The 20,172-nt window shown below is 44.3% G+C and overlaps 2 protein-coding genes across 7 annotated transcripts; one reads left to right on the forward strand and one right to left on the reverse strand.

Moving 5' to 3' along the window:
- Positions 1-1,968: 1,968 nt before the first annotated feature.
- rmi1 (RMI1, RecQ mediated genome instability 1, homolog (S. cerevisiae)) lies at positions 1,969-8,500 on the reverse strand. Of its 3 annotated transcripts, none has more exons than XM_076019602.1 (9): positions 8,410-8,500; positions 6,709-6,926; positions 6,481-6,591; positions 6,229-6,378; positions 5,548-5,618; positions 5,147-5,270; positions 4,952-5,045; positions 4,040-4,214; positions 1,969-3,740 (listed from the first exon to the last, which is right to left on the reverse strand). In XM_076019602.1, the coding sequence occupies exons 2-9, from the start codon at positions 6,868-6,870 to the stop codon at positions 2,702-2,704; spliced, it is 1,926 nt and encodes a 641-aa protein (XP_075875717.1). In that variant the 5' UTR covers positions 6,871-6,926; positions 8,410-8,500; the 3' UTR covers positions 1,969-2,701. The 3 variants fall into 3 exon arrangements, with proteins under 3 accessions (XP_075875717.1, XP_075875716.1, XP_075875718.1); XM_076019601.1 differs by lacking the exon at positions 8,410-8,500 and adding an exon at positions 7,195-7,437; XM_076019603.1 differs by lacking the exon at positions 8,410-8,500 and adding an exon at positions 7,049-7,174.
- hnrnpk (heterogeneous nuclear ribonucleoprotein K) lies at positions 7,545-19,914 on the forward strand. Of its 4 annotated transcripts, none has more exons than XM_076019605.1 (17): positions 7,545-7,612; positions 8,480-8,553; positions 8,704-8,846; positions 9,277-9,374; positions 9,636-9,692; positions 10,649-10,692; positions 12,243-12,315; positions 12,843-12,956; positions 13,422-13,550; positions 13,645-13,970; positions 14,402-14,449; positions 15,778-15,817; positions 16,795-16,810; positions 17,206-17,238; positions 17,419-17,486; positions 17,679-17,848; positions 19,012-19,914. In XM_076019605.1, exons 3-17 carry the CDS (start codon positions 8,789-8,791, stop codon positions 19,040-19,042), a joined length of 1,305 nt encoding a protein of 434 aa, XP_075875720.1. In that variant the 5' UTR covers positions 7,545-7,612; positions 8,480-8,553; positions 8,704-8,788; the 3' UTR covers positions 19,043-19,914. The 4 variants fall into 4 exon arrangements, with proteins under 4 accessions (XP_075875720.1, XP_075875723.1, XP_075875721.1 ...); XM_076019608.1 differs by having other exon boundaries at positions 7,548-7,612; positions 8,749-8,846; XM_076019606.1 differs by having other exon boundaries at positions 7,550-7,616.
- Positions 19,915-20,172: the final 258 nt, after the last annotated feature.

Below are 20,172 nucleotides of genomic sequence, written 5' to 3' on the forward strand. Positions count from 1 at the left end.
AGTTTGAGGCACTGACTGTGATTTTATGAACACAATGTCTTGAATTATGATGTGGTTTCAGTCTGGACAAAGGGGGGTGGAATATCTCTTAAATCCCCTCCTTTAATCCCCAGATTAGATCAGTGGCTGATTATCAAGTGAAATGTGATCACAGCCCAGCCGTCGAGCTAAACAGAGCCGTTCGGCCTCATGGGTTCAGAGTGGACACATGGCCATGAGGGTCCCCTTTAGAATGTGAACGATCCTGAGCTTCTCTCTGCAACATAGGCGTCACACTCCGGCCCGCGGGCCAAATTTGGCACGCACTGTAATTATGTTTGGTCCACGAGGCAATACAAAATCACTACTAGAGCTGTCGCTTATACAACAAATCTCAGAATGCTCTGCTGGTATTTTGGCACGTCAATCAGGACAGGACGTCCACTGAAGGGTATTATTACAACTTAATTGGTTTATTGTAGTCATTTTAGATTTTAATTTATTGGCCAGGGGTAAAAGGTTACTGTTGAAATTCAAATCGGAAGAAAATGCAAATTTTAAAAAATGCATACAAAGTCTATCTATTTTGATGAGATTTTAAACTTGTTTCTGCATGTGTGCAATATACAGTTATTTATTGTATAGCATTAAGCTTTTTTTTTTTAAGCAAAGCTTTTTTAGCTCTGTTTTTACGGTGTCGGCACGCAACGTCGTCCAAGTTTGAAATTTTGGCCCCAGTGTGTATTTCAGTTGGACACCCCTGCTCCACACCTTTAAATGCAGAAATTTAGGAGGACCGTCAGCCGAGAAACCCTCTGCTTTCCTCCCCCCTTGGCTCCTCATGTGACTTCACAGTAGCTCCGTTCATTTTCTCATCAGATCTGTTCTTTTCTCATTAGATGCCTTTCTTTTTTTGGCCCTTACCCAGTTTGTTCTCGTCTGTGCCTCTGCTCCTCTACCATGTTGTTCTACCGCCGCTGCCGCCTGCATTTCTGACGACGAGTCTTGCTCGATGTCCGGTCCGTAACGAGGTTTGACTGCAGCCTCATTTCCGCCGCCAGTGAGACAGCAGTCCCTTCGCTTCATTTAAACTATCACCCAATATTTATTCCACTTGTGGCTCCCTATGGGGTGCTTCTCCCCCCTGCCCCTCGTCTCGGCCCCCCACACATCCAGCCTCATTAGCCTGTAACAGGCTATTGACATGCATAGCAGGGTCCTGATTTAGACTTTCAACCTGATTAGTCCTCAATGATCGCAACCAAGCTACCTGGGTGGAAGCTCAGACAGACGGTGGCACAAGAAAATACCGAACATTCATGTTCCCTCCCGCAAGAGAACAATAAAATGTAGGCTTCCTTTCTTTTTGTAACATGAGCCATGTTACATAAAGAAAGGACGCCGACATGTCACAATGACATTTTGTTATGCGGTCTGGTGACTGACAAAAAGACAAGACCTTTTTAAAAGTCTTACGATGCCATGTCTACTAACGTGCTGTGTCTGTAGCCTGACATTAGCCCCCCATGAGGTCACCAAGGGCACTGACAACTCTCCTAGGCTAGCGACATCCAAAGTCAGGTGTTTGTTTAAAGCTGGTACCTCATCATTTTTCGCTCAAAGCACCAAAAGTTACAGTTTGAGTTTTGCAGGATGTTGTACACCGAGCGCTAAAAATGCTTGGGAAATCTATGGGGGTTTTTTCCCCGGTCATATTTAATTGTGCCAGGCTGCTTCACTGGCACGCCGAATGGAAATTAAAATTAATGGGTAGAACATTAGACACATAGAATCTTTTATATGTCTGATAGAAGAAAGAATTGATGGATCAACACGACCAGAAAATAGTACACAATCGTTAAAGATGCTCAAGTGTGTTTAAATAGGGCTGGAGACATTTAATTAAAATGATTCCCAACCTAATGGAATGGTGCCCCGGTGTGTTTGTTCATCTAATCTAGAGAAAACAATATTCATCAGGCACAGATATATAGAAAAATAATTTTATTCAACATCAAATCAAGATGATAAAATCCAAACAACTTAATTTAGTCAAACGTAAATATAGACAGAGAACCAAACATGCGGTCCATACATTCATCAGGGGCTAAAACATATACAAGGCCCAGTAATGAAGGGAATTAAGCCCGGCTCATGGCCTCTGCTTTATCCCACTGTTGTCTCCGTCTTCTCTGGCGGAGTTTATTAAAGACCCGGGCTGCCCTTGGACGCTCAATCATTTTCCTCCCCTCAAGAAATAATAGATGTTCTGAATGAATTCAAAGGCGGGCAATTCATTACAGCAATCAGCATATGAATCCACGCCTCCACTTTAACTGCCTCGCCCTTCCCCGCTGCCTGGCTTTTGGAGGGTGCGTTTAAATATGCGCTCCCTCGCGGAGGTGCGTCTGAAGGCAGCTGCACTCTGCCGGGGGAGACGTGCACAACAGATGATGTAAAAAAACAACAACAAAAAAACCCGGGTATAATTGACAGAATGCCCCGGTGTCATATACAGCAGATGGGCTGCGTGGCAGCGTGTGTATTATGCTCTCCAAATGTAAACCAGATGGACAGATTGATCAGCAGCTTGAAAAAAAAATGTCTCCATTTCCCTCCGCGAGGCCGCGTACTATCAGAAAACCTTTTTTTCCTCAGCTGAACCGAAAACGGCAATTTGTCCTCATCTCATCGCCGACTTCCTCTAAACCCGCCGCTGGCTTTACTTCCCGCCTCTCACCCTCCGCTCCAGCTCACCGAGTGTTTTCTCGCTGACGGGCTCCGCCTCGGTGACCACGGCCTTCCCGCCGCCGGCTTTCACCAGGACGGTCACGACGCAGCACATGTCCACCAGCTCCTCCTGGCACCTCCTCATCCCGGCGCTCAGCTCCGCCCGGCGGGCCGGCTCGCGCTTCAGGGCCTCCTTCTCGGCCACGGAGAAGCCGAGGAGGCCCGCGAGGACGCCGTCCGACAGCTCCACGTCCAGGTAGCCCGTCCCGTCCGAGATGGTGACGGCAATGCTCCACGCGCCGCCGCAGCTACTCAGCTTCCCCAGCAGGGTCATGATGAACGCCTTGAGCCGGACCTCGGCGGAGACGAAGCCCGGCTGGGACGTCGCCTCCTCCAGGAGGTGCAGGTAGGTGAACGGCGGAGAGGTCAGGGTCAGGGGCGAGGCCGGGCCACGAGGATCTTTGTCGGCGGACGGTGTGTGGCTTTCAGGTTTACAGCTCGAAACGCCGGCACTGCTTCCCTGCTGACTCGTCCCCGTGAGCACCTTCTCCTCCTCCGTGAAGAAGCAATCCATGTCCTCGTCCATCAAATCACCCTCGTCGTTGGTGACAAATTCCAAGCGAGGCGGCGGCCCCGGCGCTGGCGGGGAGAACAGCGAGGAGGTCGACCTCTGCGGAGCCTCTTTAGCGCAGCCCTGGTGGTCTCTTTTCTGCGTGGAGGTGCTGGAGCCGAGGCGCGACACGTGAGCCGCTCCAGACTGGACTCCAGGGACGCCGTCGCTCCGCTGCATGTCCTCGCCGGCGACTCTCGGGCTCTCTTGAAAAACCACGGCGTCCAATTCGTCCAGGGGAAGGTCGTCGAAGTCGTCGTCGTCGGGGAAGTTGTCGTCCTCCATGTGGTGGTCATTGACGTGGTTGGAAGACGGGGCAGTGAGAGGTGGTCGCCAGGGACTGTTGCGAGGGCCCCGGAACGATGCGTCTCCGTAGCTCTGGGCTGAACGACGGCTGAGTGAGACCGCGGAGACTTCGCTTCTGCAAAAGATGGACGTTGGACAGATTTAGTTTTGAGTTCCGCATCACGTGCGGCAGGTAACAGATGTGATGGTGGCACGGGTCTGCCTTTCCCACTGCAAGCTGATGGGATCTGGGTCGCTTGCAGGGTTGTTTGACGCTGGTTGACGCGGGTCAGTGAGCCTTTCCCACTGCCACCTAAACCTTGTCTTTCTTATTGTCTGCTGTGTTGGTGAGCCAAAGACAATTTTCCACACTGGTGGACAATAAAGATGTATTCTATTCTGTTCTATTCTATTCCAGTGTTTCATGGCACAAACCTGGATGAAACTGTTGAGACGAAGCTCCTGGTGGAAGAGCTTCTTGCGGACTGAGTGGAGGTGTTGCTGAGCGTCCAGTAGCCGCTGTCTGGACCAGGCTCTACCTCCTCCTGGGCCTCCAGACTGGCCAACAGCTCTGCATCATCCAGCCCCTGCTCATCCAGCTCTTGGCTACCTGAAGAGGAAGGAGGCACATCACCATCATCACACATACGGTCGATGTTTCGTTGACAGCTCCCGTTTCATGCAAGACTCACTTTATCGATTTTTTTCTGACAATAATGTCCTCTAATGCCTCTACCAAGTCAGAGGACTCATCAGAAAGGAAGGAAGTGCATCCATTGCATCACTTTCTTCCTGCGCTTGTTACAAAGTGTGTCTTTAAGTCACACAAACGTATGACACTGTGCACTCTACTGCATACAGGGTCCAGTTAATAACCTCAGCCACTAGCGTCTCCATGGGGTGGGAGCAATCCAGGGCTGTATGGATCCATACAATTTGCAAAACATGCGAGCTTGCAAAGCACAATGCATGCAATTTCTAATATGACTTATTGCAGCTGAGGCTATATTAGGCATATTATGCATGATAAATCTGAAATATGCAATGCAGCCTCATCACTGACACCTCCTCTAGGTCAGTGGCAATAAACCCAGTCTTGGTTTGTCGCCTTCCAAAAATGTGGGATGTCCAACAAAGCACCAGTTATGGCAGGAAACCAGGCATTTTTAAAAATTGGTCATAAACAGAGGGCTAAATCTGCAGTTTTCTGTACATGTCAGGAGGGGTTTTTTTTCTGGAAAAATAATTATGTAAGAATGTTTCACTGAATTAAAAAAAATGAAAATATGTACAATATCAGCTCATTCATCATTCATAATGTGTGCACCCAGGCAAACTAAAATGTACCTTGTTGTGCTGCTAGTGGCACCTCCTCCTCTTCCTCTTGTGGCTGCTGCCCCTCCTCCTCTGGGATCCCCAGTGCCCGACAAAGCACCCTGCCCTGCCACAGTGGAATAAAAATGTTAAGGACACATGGAAAACATCGTTATCCCCCAAAAAATTACTGATCTTTAGACAGATGACGCAAAACCACCAGCTTACCCCGCCATTCCTCTCTACCAGGTCCTCCACTTCACCACCCAGCACCTTGACATTGGATGGTCCCAACAGAAGCATCCCGAGTCTGCAAACCATCTGCCCTTGCAGCTGCAGCTTCACACCCGGCCTGCATCATCAAATTAACCAGATACTATATAAAGACAGTGGGTTTTTATTTTATGCAGGAGAAGCAGGGATAGAAAACAGATGGATGGATGGATAATTACAAAGAAGTACGTTGTTTCCTTGGTGTGGCTTCTCTGCCCACAGTCATGCCAAAAGAAATACTCTCAACCTGCAGCCCTCTTGTTTGGTTGATAAAATTTAAACATACTATTTTGTTTATTTTTACACGTCAGATGCACAAAGAGACGTAGCAATGCTGTTGCACTCCAGTTCCTCACCTAAGAGCTGTGCTCAGAGCAGGCACAGGCTGGTACTCCATAGCCTCTAGGCTCTGAACTCCATCCGTCACCTGCACAAGAGAACCCGTTCATTCAGACCAGAAAATAATACACATTCATTTTGAGTCTATTTGAAAGGTTCTTGGTGCCCTGAACTTGGGTCTATAATGGGAACCCTAATTGTTAAAACTCCTACATTTCCTGCCAAACTGGGTCTGGTCTCAAAGAAGGCCAGCTCCACACTTATCATGCATTTTAAACTGCTGTGGAAGTTTGAGCCACACTGCTAAAATGGTAGAAGACCAGAAAACGTCATTGCAATGTTTCTTAGCAACAACAGCACAATCCATCTTAGAGTAGTGCTAAGTGTTTTACTTAGGGTGAAAATTACAGTCTGAAGCTTTTGTCCTTGCACTTTACTCTTTTAATATGCCTCCACTGATTGTACCTGTCCACTTGGAAACCACTGACAGGAGAGACGCTGAGGCTTTTATATGTCTAGCCTACTGCCTATATCCTGTAGATAATACCTCTTGGATGAAGGCCACAGAGTTGATACAGAATATTCAAGTGTTGAGTATTTCTTTTTTTTTTTTTAATTATACTCAAAATTTGCTTTAAAAAAAATGCACTAAAAGATAAAAATGTTAATATCAACATTATTGCACATAGGTTTCTTGCCTGGAGTAGCAGCATGCGTGTTGGTTTGGCTTCCCAGGATCTTTGGGTGGCCTGTGTGACGGCCGACACCTCATCATTTGCAACGTCTGTGCCCTTCAGCTTCTGCAACTGGCCATATGCAGGCTGGCTGATGTCCAGAACAGAGTCGACCTGTGATGAGGCACCACCACGTGTACAACAGTAAAAAAATAATAGTAATTACACTGCACAGTATTGTCTGTCATTTATAAAACATTGTCAGCGGGCCCGTACCTGGATGCAGAAAGTGCCCCTGAGTTCAGTCTTCTGAGCCCCAGTGAGGCCCTCAGGGAGTACGGGGTGGCCCAGGTCCCTCAGGTCTGTCAACAGCCACTGGTCCAAAGCCTACAATAATGCCCACTAAATCAATTAAAACTTTTAAATTACTTTTAACAGGACGGATAAATGTTGTTTACTCACACTATTTTTCTTGTTCTCTATATGTAAACGTCTCTCACCCACCTGTTGGTTGACTTGCTGCTGTAAAAGTCGACCAGGTCCACCCGCCTCTTCCTGCAGCCACTCCACGCAGGCCTCCAGCCAGCCAGAGGGCACCTGGATGTTCCAGGAGGTCTGCAGCCAGGTTTGGGTAGCTCGTGCGACGGCCTGGATCTCAGGAGCCATGCTCCTCCTCTTGTTGTGCCTGATTTGTGTTCTATCCCTCTATTTTCACCAGTTGGCTGTTGTATGCGTACTACACTTAAACGAATGGCTGTTATAAATAATTAAAATGACTATCGGAAGAATTTCCCTATCAAATCAATTCATATTTTCAAACCATTGTAACGTAAACACAACTTACGTTGATGGAATAACTTCAGTAGGAGTTATACAATAATAACCCTAATAATTATCTTATTAGTGCAGCTATTGACGTGTAAATCTCGTGGCTAACACAGACAGGAATATCATTTGATTAAAGTACTGAACTTAACTTGCTGTCGTTACCTGAGAGGCACAGGATCAAAGTAGCAAGGCAAGGCGCCAAAATGACCAATCTATTTCGAACGTACGAGCCCCATAATAAAAAACAAGGCATCACATTGCTTCATAGATAATTATTAAAGCTAAGAAGCACGTCTTGTTATTACAACGACGCAATATGTAGCATTCTTTCTTTTTTTGGAAACGCCCGATAACGAATTTCATTGACTGCTACAACAAACTTGAGCTTTCTGGATCCGGAAAGAGGGAATTTTGTGGTATTTTGGAAACGCCTCTTTTACTGTGATTGACGTCTAGTGAAGCCAATCGTACTTCTGGTCACGTTGGTTCGCCTTCTATCCAGCCAATCAATACACTCTTTGTGAACGGCAATTATTACAAGTTTGGTGGAGAAGGAAGCGGACGAGCGAGTTGTTGCACCGTAGGTTTGTTTTGGCAAAAAAATATTATTAATTTGTACGTATTTCAGCCTGGTGGAATTAGACGTTTGTGTAACATCTTACATGAATGTTTTTGCATTGCAGTTTCGCAGTTTTATTCATCGCGATCATGGCGCAGCTTAATTAGCTGGCCTGCTAGCTTCCCCTTTACTCAAGTGAAATCATGGCAACATGGCGAAATTAGCCAGCGACTAGCCGCCGAGACGGGGTTATTTTTTTTAAAAGAAAAAAAAAATCAACTGCTGTCTCATTTGTTCATTCGTATCGTATTGTTTGGTGCTTATGGAGAACGACATTAGCATTACTTAAAAACTACAATCCCGAACCCCTGTCAACGAAGTCCTTACCAAATGCATTTCTCTCGAGCTAGCGACTCTTGTAGCTAACGTTGCTAACGTCCGCTGCACTCGTGAGCGTAGCTTGCAGCGTTAGCCTTTTTTTTCTAAATTTACGAGTTGTTGAGTATGCTATATTCTATTCAACAGTCGCCATTCCATAGATTGTGAATGGTTCAGTTAATCCTCATGTACTACAGTGTCGTAAACAATTTATTAGACAATGGATTCCAATATTTGATTTGGTCAATCAACGGGTGATCGAATGATCTGTTTGGCACGTTTTACCTTCGATATATTCAAAGCTCTTTGCAATTTCTGTTTCGCATAATAAACACCACGTTTAGCTGATTATCGCAGCGGCGCACGCTATTCAAGGGAAACATATTTCATTTATTTGGCGAAATTAACACTGCGTTAACCCGTGGTATTCATTACTTTACCATCGCCGAGCCTTTGCCATTGTTCGGTTTATTCCGATTGTATTTTCAAATGGCCTTTCCCACTCGACAGGTCGAAGCAGCTCCTTGGTCCTTGCTTGGTTTGTTCCGCCTATCAACACGCCCTTGCCTTTGACATAAATATCGGTGAGTGCAGTTCCTCAGCCAGTTTAGCCCTCGATTTTTTTAAATGCATTCCCATGACACACCTGCCTGTTGCATTTATGTCTTGTGCCCACTGCTTGAATCTTCCGACTTCTTTCCTTAATGTATCACAATGTTTGCGAATTGCCACAGCTCACGGGGGCCGGTGTTGTGCTTCTCTGCTCCGCTGCTGCTCAGCCCGAGGTAACCTCCAAGGTTGTTACACTACCAGAAGAAAATGGACACAGAAATTGACCAACAAGAAGAATCTTCCTTCAGCAACTCCGAGACTAATGGTATGGACTGTTTTATTTAAGTTTTTGTTTTAGTTGCTTCCTTCCTTCCTTCCTTGCACGTTTCGTTTGACATTTGTATTTGGTCCTTTTAAAGCTTTGCAAAAGCAGATTAAGTACAGTTTACATTTTGTGGAAGGGCGATCTTATTTCAGTTTTTAGTCTGTTAAATGTGCTCAATGTTTGAGATGGATGCGTTTGTTCAAAAGCAAACGTGAGGTGTTTACGTACGGAAGGAGGAAACATTTGCATCGAGCTCTTTTTGTTTTGCAAGCGGCGTTGTGTGCGGGCTTATCGTGTATGAAAAATGAATTTCAAAGCATAGGTGCTGTGTTTATTTGCCTCACTGCTTTCTGGGGGTCTTTTTCTCATGAAATGATCTTTTGTATTTTTTGCAGTCCTGTTTGTCATGGTGTTTATCTCCTTGTTCCAGGTAAGCGCCCTGCTGAGGATGCGGATGAGCAGAAGTCGTTCAAGCGCTCAAGGAACTCTGATGAGATGGTTGAGCTTCGCATCCTCCTGCAAAGCAAAGTAAATATGTTTTATATCAACCTGCCGTATGTTGTTTTGTTGTTTTGTCACACACGCAGTTGTTTTTGTCAATGCATTTTTTGTTTTATGTTCCGAGCACAAATGATATTTTGTCTAAATAGTTTTAATTCCTATCCTTTTTTGATTACACATTGAAATCCAATAATAGCACAACATTGTTTTTTGACCTGTTGATTTTTATTTATTAATTTTCTTCTTTTAAATCTACTTTCTTTTAACTTGTGGTCTCTCGATTTTTAGAACGCAGGAGCTGTGATTGGAAAGGGTGGCAAAAACATCAAAGCCCTTCGCACAGACGTAAGTAAAGACAGTTTACGGACCCTGGTATTCGTTATTTTGTTAGCCACTTAAATTTTAGTTGTTTCCCCCCACCGAATGGTAGTGAGCTTTTCTACCCAACTGCCACTATAGGGCTGCTTTTTACCCCAAATATTCAATGAAATCGTATTTGGCTGTTCTTTTCTTTTTCCTTTTTAATGAGTAAATCAGGGGGCTCTTTGTTCGATGCCTGCAATAATAGTCCTCTCTTGATGACGCAGTGTAAGCGATCCCTCGTTCTTGGGTTTTTATCTTCTCACATGACCGTTCTAGGTTTGCCTCAACTAGAGTGGCCCCTGGCAACAAAGTCAATTCCGTGTCGCCTCCTCTGTCCGTGTGTTGATAATTTATTGCCACGCATCTGTTGTGACAACACTGTTGCTCCGGATAATGTAAAATTATGGGCACAGTGACACGTTTATCAGGGCATCAACTGCACTGGCTAACATCCTTTAATATTGTTAAGGCAACCAACCCGATTCCTAATTCATTTAAAATAATTGCCTTTTTCTCTAGCCCTCCACATTATATTCTACCCCCTCTCTCGTTGTCTGTGGTCTGCCCCCCCGACATTGAACTCTTCATGCTCTTGATATACCGTTACCCATTTTCCAATGTTATATTTTCACCTCTTCTCTCTTTGACAAGCCAGTCTCTGAGAGAATCAAACTAAAGTCACGTTTGATCAGTGTAGAGCCTGTCTATTAAAAATGTATTCCTCTTCCCTCTTCCCTCTCCTTGTTTATTATTTTACTGTTGACTTTTTGCCCACTTCCTCCTCTGTTGCCCATGTTCTGGATGGCCCCTCCTGCGCCCGCCCACCTGACACCTTGGTTGGCCCTGTCCATAATCGTGCCCTGTCCCTAAATGGGCGCCTTACTTGATTGACATCTGTGCTCGAATGGCCCTGGCCCCCCTGCCCATGCCACGCCCAGTACAATGCCAGTGTGTCAGTCCCAGACAGCAGTGGGCCTGAGCGGTATGTCCCTAAGCTCCTCCCTCTCACTGCCTGACTACAAGTCAACAAAGAAAAAAAAAATAATAATAAACATTCATCCTGCCTCTTGTCAAGATACTGTATTTTAAACTACCTGTTCTCACAGTTTGTTAGCTTGAATCGAAATGCCTAAACACGTTCATGTCCAACTTTGCCTATTGAGCCTGTAAAAGTCGTGTCAACATCCGCCATTTGCCAATTTCAAGTTCACGACAAAGTGAAACTTAGGCTGGTGTTCTCAGGGTTTTTCCACAAACTGCCTCTGCTTTAGCTTTTCTATAATCTGTGTATATCCTTGAGTGTTTTGTATTCCCTTTTATTTCATTGATGACTCTTTGTTCTGTATCTCTTGCATTTTTCACCTCCCTTCCTCCTTCAGAGTGGATATAGTAATCTGCTTTTTTGTTTTTGTTTTGTTAGTCTCATAAGCTCACCTGCTTCTTCCACCATCCCATTTTTTTTCCTTTGTGAGGTCCCCATCCTAATGATAGACTCGAGTTGTCCATCCATCCTGAAGAGCTGTGTGTGTGTGTGTGTGTGTGTGTGTGTGTGTGTGTGTGTGTGTGTGTGTGTGTGTGTGTGTGTGTGTGTGTGTGTGTGTGTGTGTGTGTGTGTGTGTGTGTGTGTGTGTGTGTGTCTTTCCTATGCTTCATCTCAATTTGCTTATTGACTGAAGGAGCTATTGGAAGTCCAGATATGTCTGTACTGCGAATCTCTAAACTCATCTGAGAATCTTTATTTTTTTTTTGGATCACTTTTCCCATCCACTTCTCCAAGTCATTAATACCCGTGGCGACAAACTTAATTTTCTGTGGTATAATCTGCTCTGTTACCCTTCCGAGCTATCTGCCATTCTGTTCATGTACAAAGCAGCTCCTAGGTTGTTTTTATCTGTAGAACCATTGCCTTTGTTTCTTTACGTTGCGAGGTGGGTGCAGACAACAAAATCCTTTTGCCAATTTGTTGAAATAAAAAGACCGCAGTGTTGCTGAAGCCAAGTTTCCAATAAGGGATCAAAAATGTTTTAGTTGTTCATCAAGATTTCAAAGTGTGCCCAGCACCCGTTTTTTCATCAAGTCAGTCTTTGTGGTGTGCACCCACCAAATTATTCTTTAAAGACTTTAGACTTCTTTCTGGCAACCCTGGTGTCTATTTATGCCAGAACCTCCTCAGGCTTCACCCTCCCCAACTTGTCCCCTCAGTGGTCTCCAAATGCAGTCACTTTCTTTGGGTCCCCTTTTTAATTTGATGTCTTTGCTTCCTTTCCCTGGAAAAAAAAAACACTTTTTTTTCTTAATTTATTGCTTGGGTACCACCTTGTTAAATTAGTGTTGAATTGTCAAGAGTGTTTAAGAGACCGGACGAAGACTTTTTTTTTTTTTTAGCTGCATTAGTTTTGGTTTATCTTTAGCAAATGAAGGGATTGGGTAATTCTCTGATCTAAAATATTGTTCCCTTCCTCCCCGGTGCCGTGCTGGCACCCCCACCCCACCCTGTGTGTGTGGCCTGTCCCTGGTGGATGAAATATAAAGCATCCTTAGCATCAGTGCAGACATCGAGACTGTTGGTGAAATCCTGATGAAGATTATCCCCACGCTGGAAGAGGTGAGCACTGAATTTCTTTCCTTTTAAAGTTTAAATTTCTATTGTAAGCAGTCCTAATACTTGTATGTGACAATTAACAACATATTACAATGTGTCCTACAATATATTAGGTTGATTAGGTGATGGCTCTTTTGCATTTTTTTTTTATTTGGTGCATTTGCTTTTGCAAATGAGTTTCAGTAATCTGCCCGACGGGTGCAAGACTGCCTGCATCTGCAGTAGTTCCTTTAAAAATGTTGCCGTTCCTCCTTTCCAACAATTTCATCATCAATGGTCCGCTGTTTAAATTGTATGAGAACATGTGATAAAACTGGTAATGGTTTGTCTCTAGTTATCTGTTTGTTTAAAAAAAAAAAAAAAAAAAAAAAAAGTAGTCATGTGAATTTTGAAAGTTTTTGTGTATATATTTATATATATATGTGTGTATATATATATATATATATATATATATATATATATATATATATATATTGTTTTGTTTGACTTCTCTTTTTTTTTAACTTAATGAGTTATATCATTGATTGCAGTACCAGCATTACAATGGCGTGGATTTTGACTGCGAGCTGCGCCTGCTGATCCACCAGAGCCTGGCTGGCTCCATCATCGGTGTAAAGGGAGCAAAGATCAAGGAGCTCCGCGAGGTGTGTTGATGCAGCGGATGATGACGCGCCTCCTGCTGTTGTCGCCGAACAATTGGACAGACTTGCGTGTTTCCTTAAAGCCAAGTGCCAGTTTTTAGTTGCTGTTTGGAGTCGGGCTGAGATCACCTCATGATCTGTTTTTTTTTTTTTCTCTCTCTTTTCAAGGGGTTTTAGGAATGGGTGTTTTTCCTTGTTTGATGTGAACGTCCTTCCCCTGGCAGTCAATTGGGAGGATGGCCTTTAATTCCTGCCCCCTCCTGTTTGTTTTTTTGTTGACTGTGTTCTTTACCCTCACCTTTTGTTCAATGTCACATACGGAATAGGCAGAAATAAGCCGTGGGTTTCAACCTGCTCCTTTTTATTTGTTACATATTGTGATCTTTTATGTTAAATACTTCTTTTCTATTTCTGCTTTGTTGTAACCAAAATGTAGTCATTCATTCATCCATTCATTCATTCCCCCAGAACACAAAGACCAGCATCAAGCTGTTTCAGGAGTGCTGTCCCCAGTCAACGGACCGTGTGGTGCTGGTCGGTGGAAAGATGGAGCGGGTGGTGGAGTGCATCAAGACCATGCTGGAGCTCATTGCGGACGTGAGTCGCTTTCTGTTTTCCTTTTTGCGCGAGGGACGATTTTCTCTTTGGCTCGACTGACGAAGCGGCGTTGCCGCTCTCTGCCCTCCCTCAGGCCCCCATCAAGGGTCGCGCGCAGCCCTACGACCCCAACTTCTACGACGAAACCTACGAGTACGGCGGTTTCACCGTGATGTTTGAGGAGCGGGGAAGCAGCCGCAGACTCATGGGGGGGTTCCCCATTCGCGGGAGCAGGCCCAGCACCGGCGACCGCGGTTTTGACCGCATGTCTTCCAGCAGAGGAGGGAGGGGCCCGATGCCCCCCACCCGCAGGGATTATGACTTGAGCCCCCGCAGAGGTCCCCCTCCCCACCCAACCAGGGTGTCGAGGCCGAGCGGCCGCGGTCGAAACATTCCTTTGGTGCACCAACACAGAGGAGGGTAAGATGTGAACAAAGATGGAATAAACACAAACTGAAATTTGACAGTTGGCATGCTGTTTCTGTGTTAGATTTAAAAAATAATGTTTGAGAAAGTTGTGTATATAATGACAGTCCAATCTAAAACCAACATTAACAGTTTGTTTAATTATAATTATAAAAAAGTTTAATTTTTAACTTATTATATAGTAATAACAAATGAAATGCCAATTTAATTTAACTTCTGCTTCTGCCTTTACTCTGCCAAGTCAAATATCTTTATAGCCTTTTTTCCTTGTCTCATAATATAGGATATGCTGAGTTGAGTGGTTTGCGTGTATAATCCACCTGTTTTGTATTCATGGCTGTCATTCCATTAACTTTTTGTGCTCATCGACGTTTGTCTGCGTTTTTTTGTGTGTCTTCTTTTCCCCATCTCCATGTTGCCCACAGAGACGAGCGTTACTATGATTCGTACCGCAGCTCAGATAGCAGGTCAAAGTAAGTTTCTGTTCCGGAATCTTTGCCTTAACCTTCCTAACATATTTATACAAGAATGTGCACGTTCTGATGTTCTTTGTTGTATCAACCTGCACTTCTTCCTTTAACACCTCTTGTGACTGCTCTGTAATAGCAATTCCCCCAAGATTTCCTCAAAAATAACTTCCAATGGGTGCACCCCTTCTTGAGTAACATTTTACCATTGATAGTCCCTCACTCCCCAGTGTCACAGTATTCTCAAGAATCCCCTGTTTTGAAAATCTCTCGTTGCTCCTCTGTTCCACCTAACAGCTCCCAGATATTTCTAATTTTCTGCTTAATTTTCCCAACTTGTCCCTTAGCGGCATGACAAAAAAACGAGTAGATCCCCATTTTATACATTGTGTGTTGATAGCATTTATTTGTTTTTAGTGAAACGCAATATTTTACGACCATTTCCCTTCCGTATGTGGTGGTGTGCATGTTGATCAGATGTATGTGAAATGAGTTTTTTCAGCCTCGCAGAAACGAGCTTTGAAAAATATATATTTTTTTTTAAATCTAATTTTATGCCGCCGGCATCGAGAAGAAAAATGTCAGCTTTCCTGGCGTGTCAATCAACTAATTGTTACCTTTCTTGATTTTTAGTCAAAAACTTGGAAGTTTTAACTTTTGCAGACATAATTTCCATAGTGAACCACTGTTATTTTTCTCTCAACAGCCAGCAAAAATGTTTTATATGTTCAGTGAATGGCATCATCGTCTCAAGGCCAAACCCAAATCCTTGAGCCCACATTGCCGATATTCGGCATCTATATTAGCAAAGTGTTTTTTGTTTTTTTTAATGGTACGCCGCAGCCACTGAATGTGACGCCGCGAATCAAAAACATGTTTGACGTTATATTTGGTTTGTATTTTGACATGGCTGCTGCTGACGACTGTCTACATGCGACAAGCATGAGATGGATTTAAAAAAAAAAAAAAAAAACACCACTTGGACAGCTAATTCCTTATTTGTGGCTCAGTTCTTGGCTCTGATCATCATCATCGCCGCCACCTGTCACTTTTTTCACTATAACACTGTCAGAGCTGTTCCTGTTACTGTGTGGGAAGATGGCTGAGAGGAAATGTGTTTATACTGTAATCTTGCTCAGCGTGTGTGCAGTTTGACCCAGACCAGAAATTTCCTTTGGAATGCTGTCAAGAATCAAACCCCCCTCTTCCCCCACCCTTTTTTTTTTTCCTTATAAGCAATTTCTTTTTCTTTCTGCCCACCCACCCACCCCCCCCGCCCCACCCACATCTCCTCCCACTGCCGCCCCCCTCCTGTGACATGCCTCCGTCACCAGTGACAGAAGAAGCCGGCCGGATCGCTACAGTGACAGCATGGTTAGTAGTGACCCTTTGCTAAATGCAGCCTCTCCCTCTCTCTCTCTCTCTCTCTCTCTCCCTCTCTCTCTCTCTCTCTCTCTCTCTCTCTCTCTCTCTCTCTCTCCCTCTCTCTCTCCAGCTCTCTCTCATCACACTATGCGTCAACATCCTCGGGGTAGCACGCGCACCGACTTGGCCTTAGCGCAATACAATATGCTGTGATTTCCATTGTGTCGCTATGATAATTGGGGTGGGGGGGGGGGGGGCTTATTGGCACACACGCAGCCGCATCCGGTCAGCCACTGACATGCTTGTGCACAAATCGGAGCCCTTATGATACATCCCGCGGTAGTTTATGCATGATGTAAGCCTTCCCACCAAATGACCATAATCACCCCAGGAGGAGACACCCCATAATAATCTTCTGTAATGGCCCTCTTACTGTGTACTTTTCATGGCCAACCTCCCCCCCACCACCATCCCCCTCCGACCTCCCCTGCTAAGAGACAGAGGATGATGGGAGGTTGCGGGGGGGGGCATGGCTGGTTGCTAGGCAATAATAACGCTTTGTTGACAGACTGGAAGCTCTCTCTCTCCCTCCCTCCCTCTCTCTCTCTCTCTCCCGCTCGCTCCGTCTCCTTCCTCAAGAGCTGGCAGCATACTGCCTGCCGTTGCTCGGCAACAGCTTTTTGAATTGCCTGTTGCCCTGGTGACAGCAGCAGGTGAAAATGGGGCCTGGTGGTGATGCAAGGAGTGATGGGGGGGGAGGGGAGAGAGGAGGAGGAGGAGGAGGAGGAGTCTGCGTTACGGAGGAAAAAACTGGGTGGCTTTTAGTTGAGTGTAGCCGCCGCATCAGTCCAGCGTTTGCGCTCCCGGGCTTCTCGTCTCCTCTTCTGGAATTTTTTTTTCTTCACGTTTTTTTCCCTCTGTATAAAGATGAGGGGAGTCAGCCGCGCTGTATGTAACATGTTTCTGTTTCTGTTTGTGCTTTACAGAGCGGAGGAGGATATGGTGAGTACCAACGCTTATTTTCTCGCCTGTCATGAAGGCAATTAAAAAAAAAAAAAAAAAAAACTAACTGTATTTAAAGGTGTGGAGGGCTTTGACGACTGTCATGTATTTTGTTGGCACAGTGGAAATCTGCTAAGCAATGATGCTCTGGTCTTGTGAATCCCAATGAACATTAATCGTTTTTGCCGAAATGAAATATTCTGGTTTCTCAAGGAAATGAACGTGGCCTATGAAAAGGAAAAAAGAACATAGAGGAATATTTAAACATTTAACAATGTGACGACGTATGTAGAGCCACATAGAATATTTAGACTAGTGATTGTCTTTTTTTTTTTTTCATAGTCAGAAAAGTACCCTTTTATTATTTTGTCCAATTTCTTTTTTCCCCTTCTCAGACAACAGTTCCTCCTGGGATAGCTACCAGTCAAGTGAGTCCCTTCCACTTTTCAACAGCCAGTGCTATTTAAAAAAAAAAAAAAAAAAAAAGATGTTTTACTCAGCCATGTGGGATCACACCAATAGATAACTGTTGCTCTCCTCATTTGTTCCCGCGTTTCTGTCTGCCGTGCGTGTCTGAGCAGGACATTTGCTCTCCTCTCTGTCTTCAGGTGGACGTAGCTCCTACAGCGACATGGGCGGCCCAGTCATTACCACACAAGTGACCATCCCTAAAGATGTAAGTGAACGAGTATACGATCAAGCAGAACAAAGATTAAACATTCACATCAACCATTGTCCTTCATCGCCTTTTTGTCTTTTTCTATTTTGCCCAATTTAAGATCCTGAAAAGTGTTTCCTGACCCGTTTTATTCTCTTTGTTTATTAATATTTTTTCAACCGCTCTTGCTCTCGTGCCCCGCACCGACAGCTGGCTGGCTCCATCATCGGTAAGGGTGGCCAACGGATCAAGCAGATCCGCCACGAGTCTGGCGCTTCCATCAAGATCGACGAACCGCTAGAAGGTTCCGAGGACCGAATCATCACCATCACGGGCACCCAGGATCAAATCCAGAACGCCCAGTTTCTTTTACAGAACAGGCAAGTTTTCCCCACAAATGCTGCCTTTGAAATTATTGATAAAAAACACTTACATCCTTTTCTTATCTCATTGGTGCAGGCTGTCTAGTTTTTTTTTTTTTGTCTTAGAGTAAAATGTTTGTTGTGGGGTTTGATTCTAGCTCACACCTGCTGGGTTTCCTGATTATATGCCTGTAGATGCTGTATACAGATGATGCTCTAGCAAAGTCATGCAGGCCTTTAGGTAGAACAGATACCTGAAGGCTGCTTTTCTATGACTGTAAGGACTCATTCACTGTAATGAATCTTTCCTCTCTTCTGATGTTTAACCCTTGAATTGTTGGTTTGTTTCATGCCTGCTCTCTCTTTTTCACTAACCCCATTCCTCTCTCCCCCTCCTCCTCATGCAACCTGCACCTAGTTCAAACCTTCCTCTTGCATGAAATGGCTGTGGTGGACAATGCCGGCTGCAAAAAGCACAACTTACTTTGTTTTTTTTGTTTTTTTTTTGAAAACACGTTAAGGATCAGTGTGACCGACATGCTTTTTGACTGTCACATTAATCCAGGGTGTGTGACTGACTGGCAGAGGGGGGGAAACGTGCATTTGCCATCACAGCCGTTTCATTCTGAAGCAGGGAGTGGATTGATTCTTCCCCTGGCTGCTGCTGTGTGGAAGACTAGTGATTTTGTTGTTTTTAGTTAGAACAACAGACAACAAATCACAGTCTGCCAAATAGCACAGGCTCCTCCTCTTCTGTCTCCTTTGGCACGCAGTGGGCACGTATAACACACACTACCTCCTTCCATAACGCTACCCGAGTTTAGCCGGAATGCTAATACAGCTGTTGACCGGCTGCCGCCGTCTCTTGAGTAGTGTAGTGTTGCCATGGTAACTAACCCTGCCTTCCTCTTCCTTCCTCTTCTCCTCCCCTTTCAGTGTGCTGCACCTGCTTGGACACAAGGACTAACCACACCCTTCTTTAAGCCTCTTCCCCTCCCCTCCACAACCTTTATCACGTCTACCTCTCCCTTGCTTACAGTCTGTCTCTCCCTGCTCCCCTTTCCAGTCACTCTCCAAAGACTGTGCCCTCTTGCAGTTGCCGGAATACACATTAACGCTGTCGGTGAACAGATTTTTTTCTTTATGCAAATTGTATTTATTTGTTTTACTTTTTATTTCAGTGTGAAGCAGTTCTCTGGTCATATGCTGTAGGCCCTGGAGACACAGATTGACGCAGACTCAGATTGCCCCACTCCCCAACCCCGCCACCTTTCTTTCCATGTCACCACATACCCACCTCAGACTATTCTGGATTGTGGATTTTTTTTTTTTCTTTCTCAGTTTTATTTTTGTATTTTTTTTTTTTTTTTAATGAAACAAATGTCCAACATTCCTGTGCATTGAAAGAAATTGTAGGTGTGTTCTATATTTTAAGTACAGCCCTTTAGTTTATCAGATACATTTTGCTTTTTTTCAACACACATCAGTGACATATTCACTACCCTCACTAACAGATAAAAATAGCAATCTTTATTTTTGGAATCGTTTTTATGAGATGTGTGTTTGTCTCTGGTTAAACCTATCCTGTGTGGATGATTGTGCGTGCGTGCGTGCGTGCGTGCGTGCATGCGTGCGTGCGTGCGTTTGTGTGTGTGTGTGCCCTCTCTCAGTTGTTTATATCAGTCCCTTCACACAGTTGTACCAAGGCAACATTACATTGCAACGTGTTTTGTTTTAAACAATATGAAGTTTTACGCTTCAAAGTGGATGTTTGGGCTGTTTGGTTTGGCACCCCTGTACACACGAGAACGAGGACAGTCGGACTTATTTGTTAAAATAGTCACGGGTAGTTGTGTAATGGAAAAAAAAATAAATCTTATTTTGGAAACACATCACAAAAGGAAAGTTGTAGCTTGGAATTTGTTGACATTTTAATGAATATTTGATGAACCCCGTCCTCTATTCTGTCCCTACAGTTAATTCCCTGTGCTCCACTCTTGTTTGTTTTTTTTTTTTTCTTCATGCTGTAGACTTAACATTGTCAAATTGTATAATGAATAAAGATGGTGCCACTTTTTACTGAATCAATTTGTCTGTGTGATAATTGTATTGGTCTTTGTATGAAGCTGGGACAATAAAAAAAAAATGGTCAAATTGAACTGCTGAAAGCATTTTCAATGAATAAAACCTCGATTAAAAAAATATATATATATATTCATGACGAAGTTTAGAGCAGAGCTAAAACTTAATGCAGATATTGTTGAAATGTCATTCAATTTGACGCAGTGGAGTTTAATGTCAAAACTTTCTTAGGTGTGGTTTACACAAAAAGGCATTTGCTT

The sequence above is a fragment of the Nelusetta ayraudi genome, unplaced genomic scaffold (genome assembly GCF_046127955.1).
Source record: "Nelusetta ayraudi isolate G7.1 ecotype Tasmania unplaced genomic scaffold, CSIRO-AGI_Nayr_v1 ptg000010l, whole genome shotgun sequence".
NCBI classification, from domain to species: domain Eukaryota; kingdom Metazoa; phylum Chordata; class Actinopteri; order Tetraodontiformes; family Monacanthidae; genus Nelusetta; species Nelusetta ayraudi.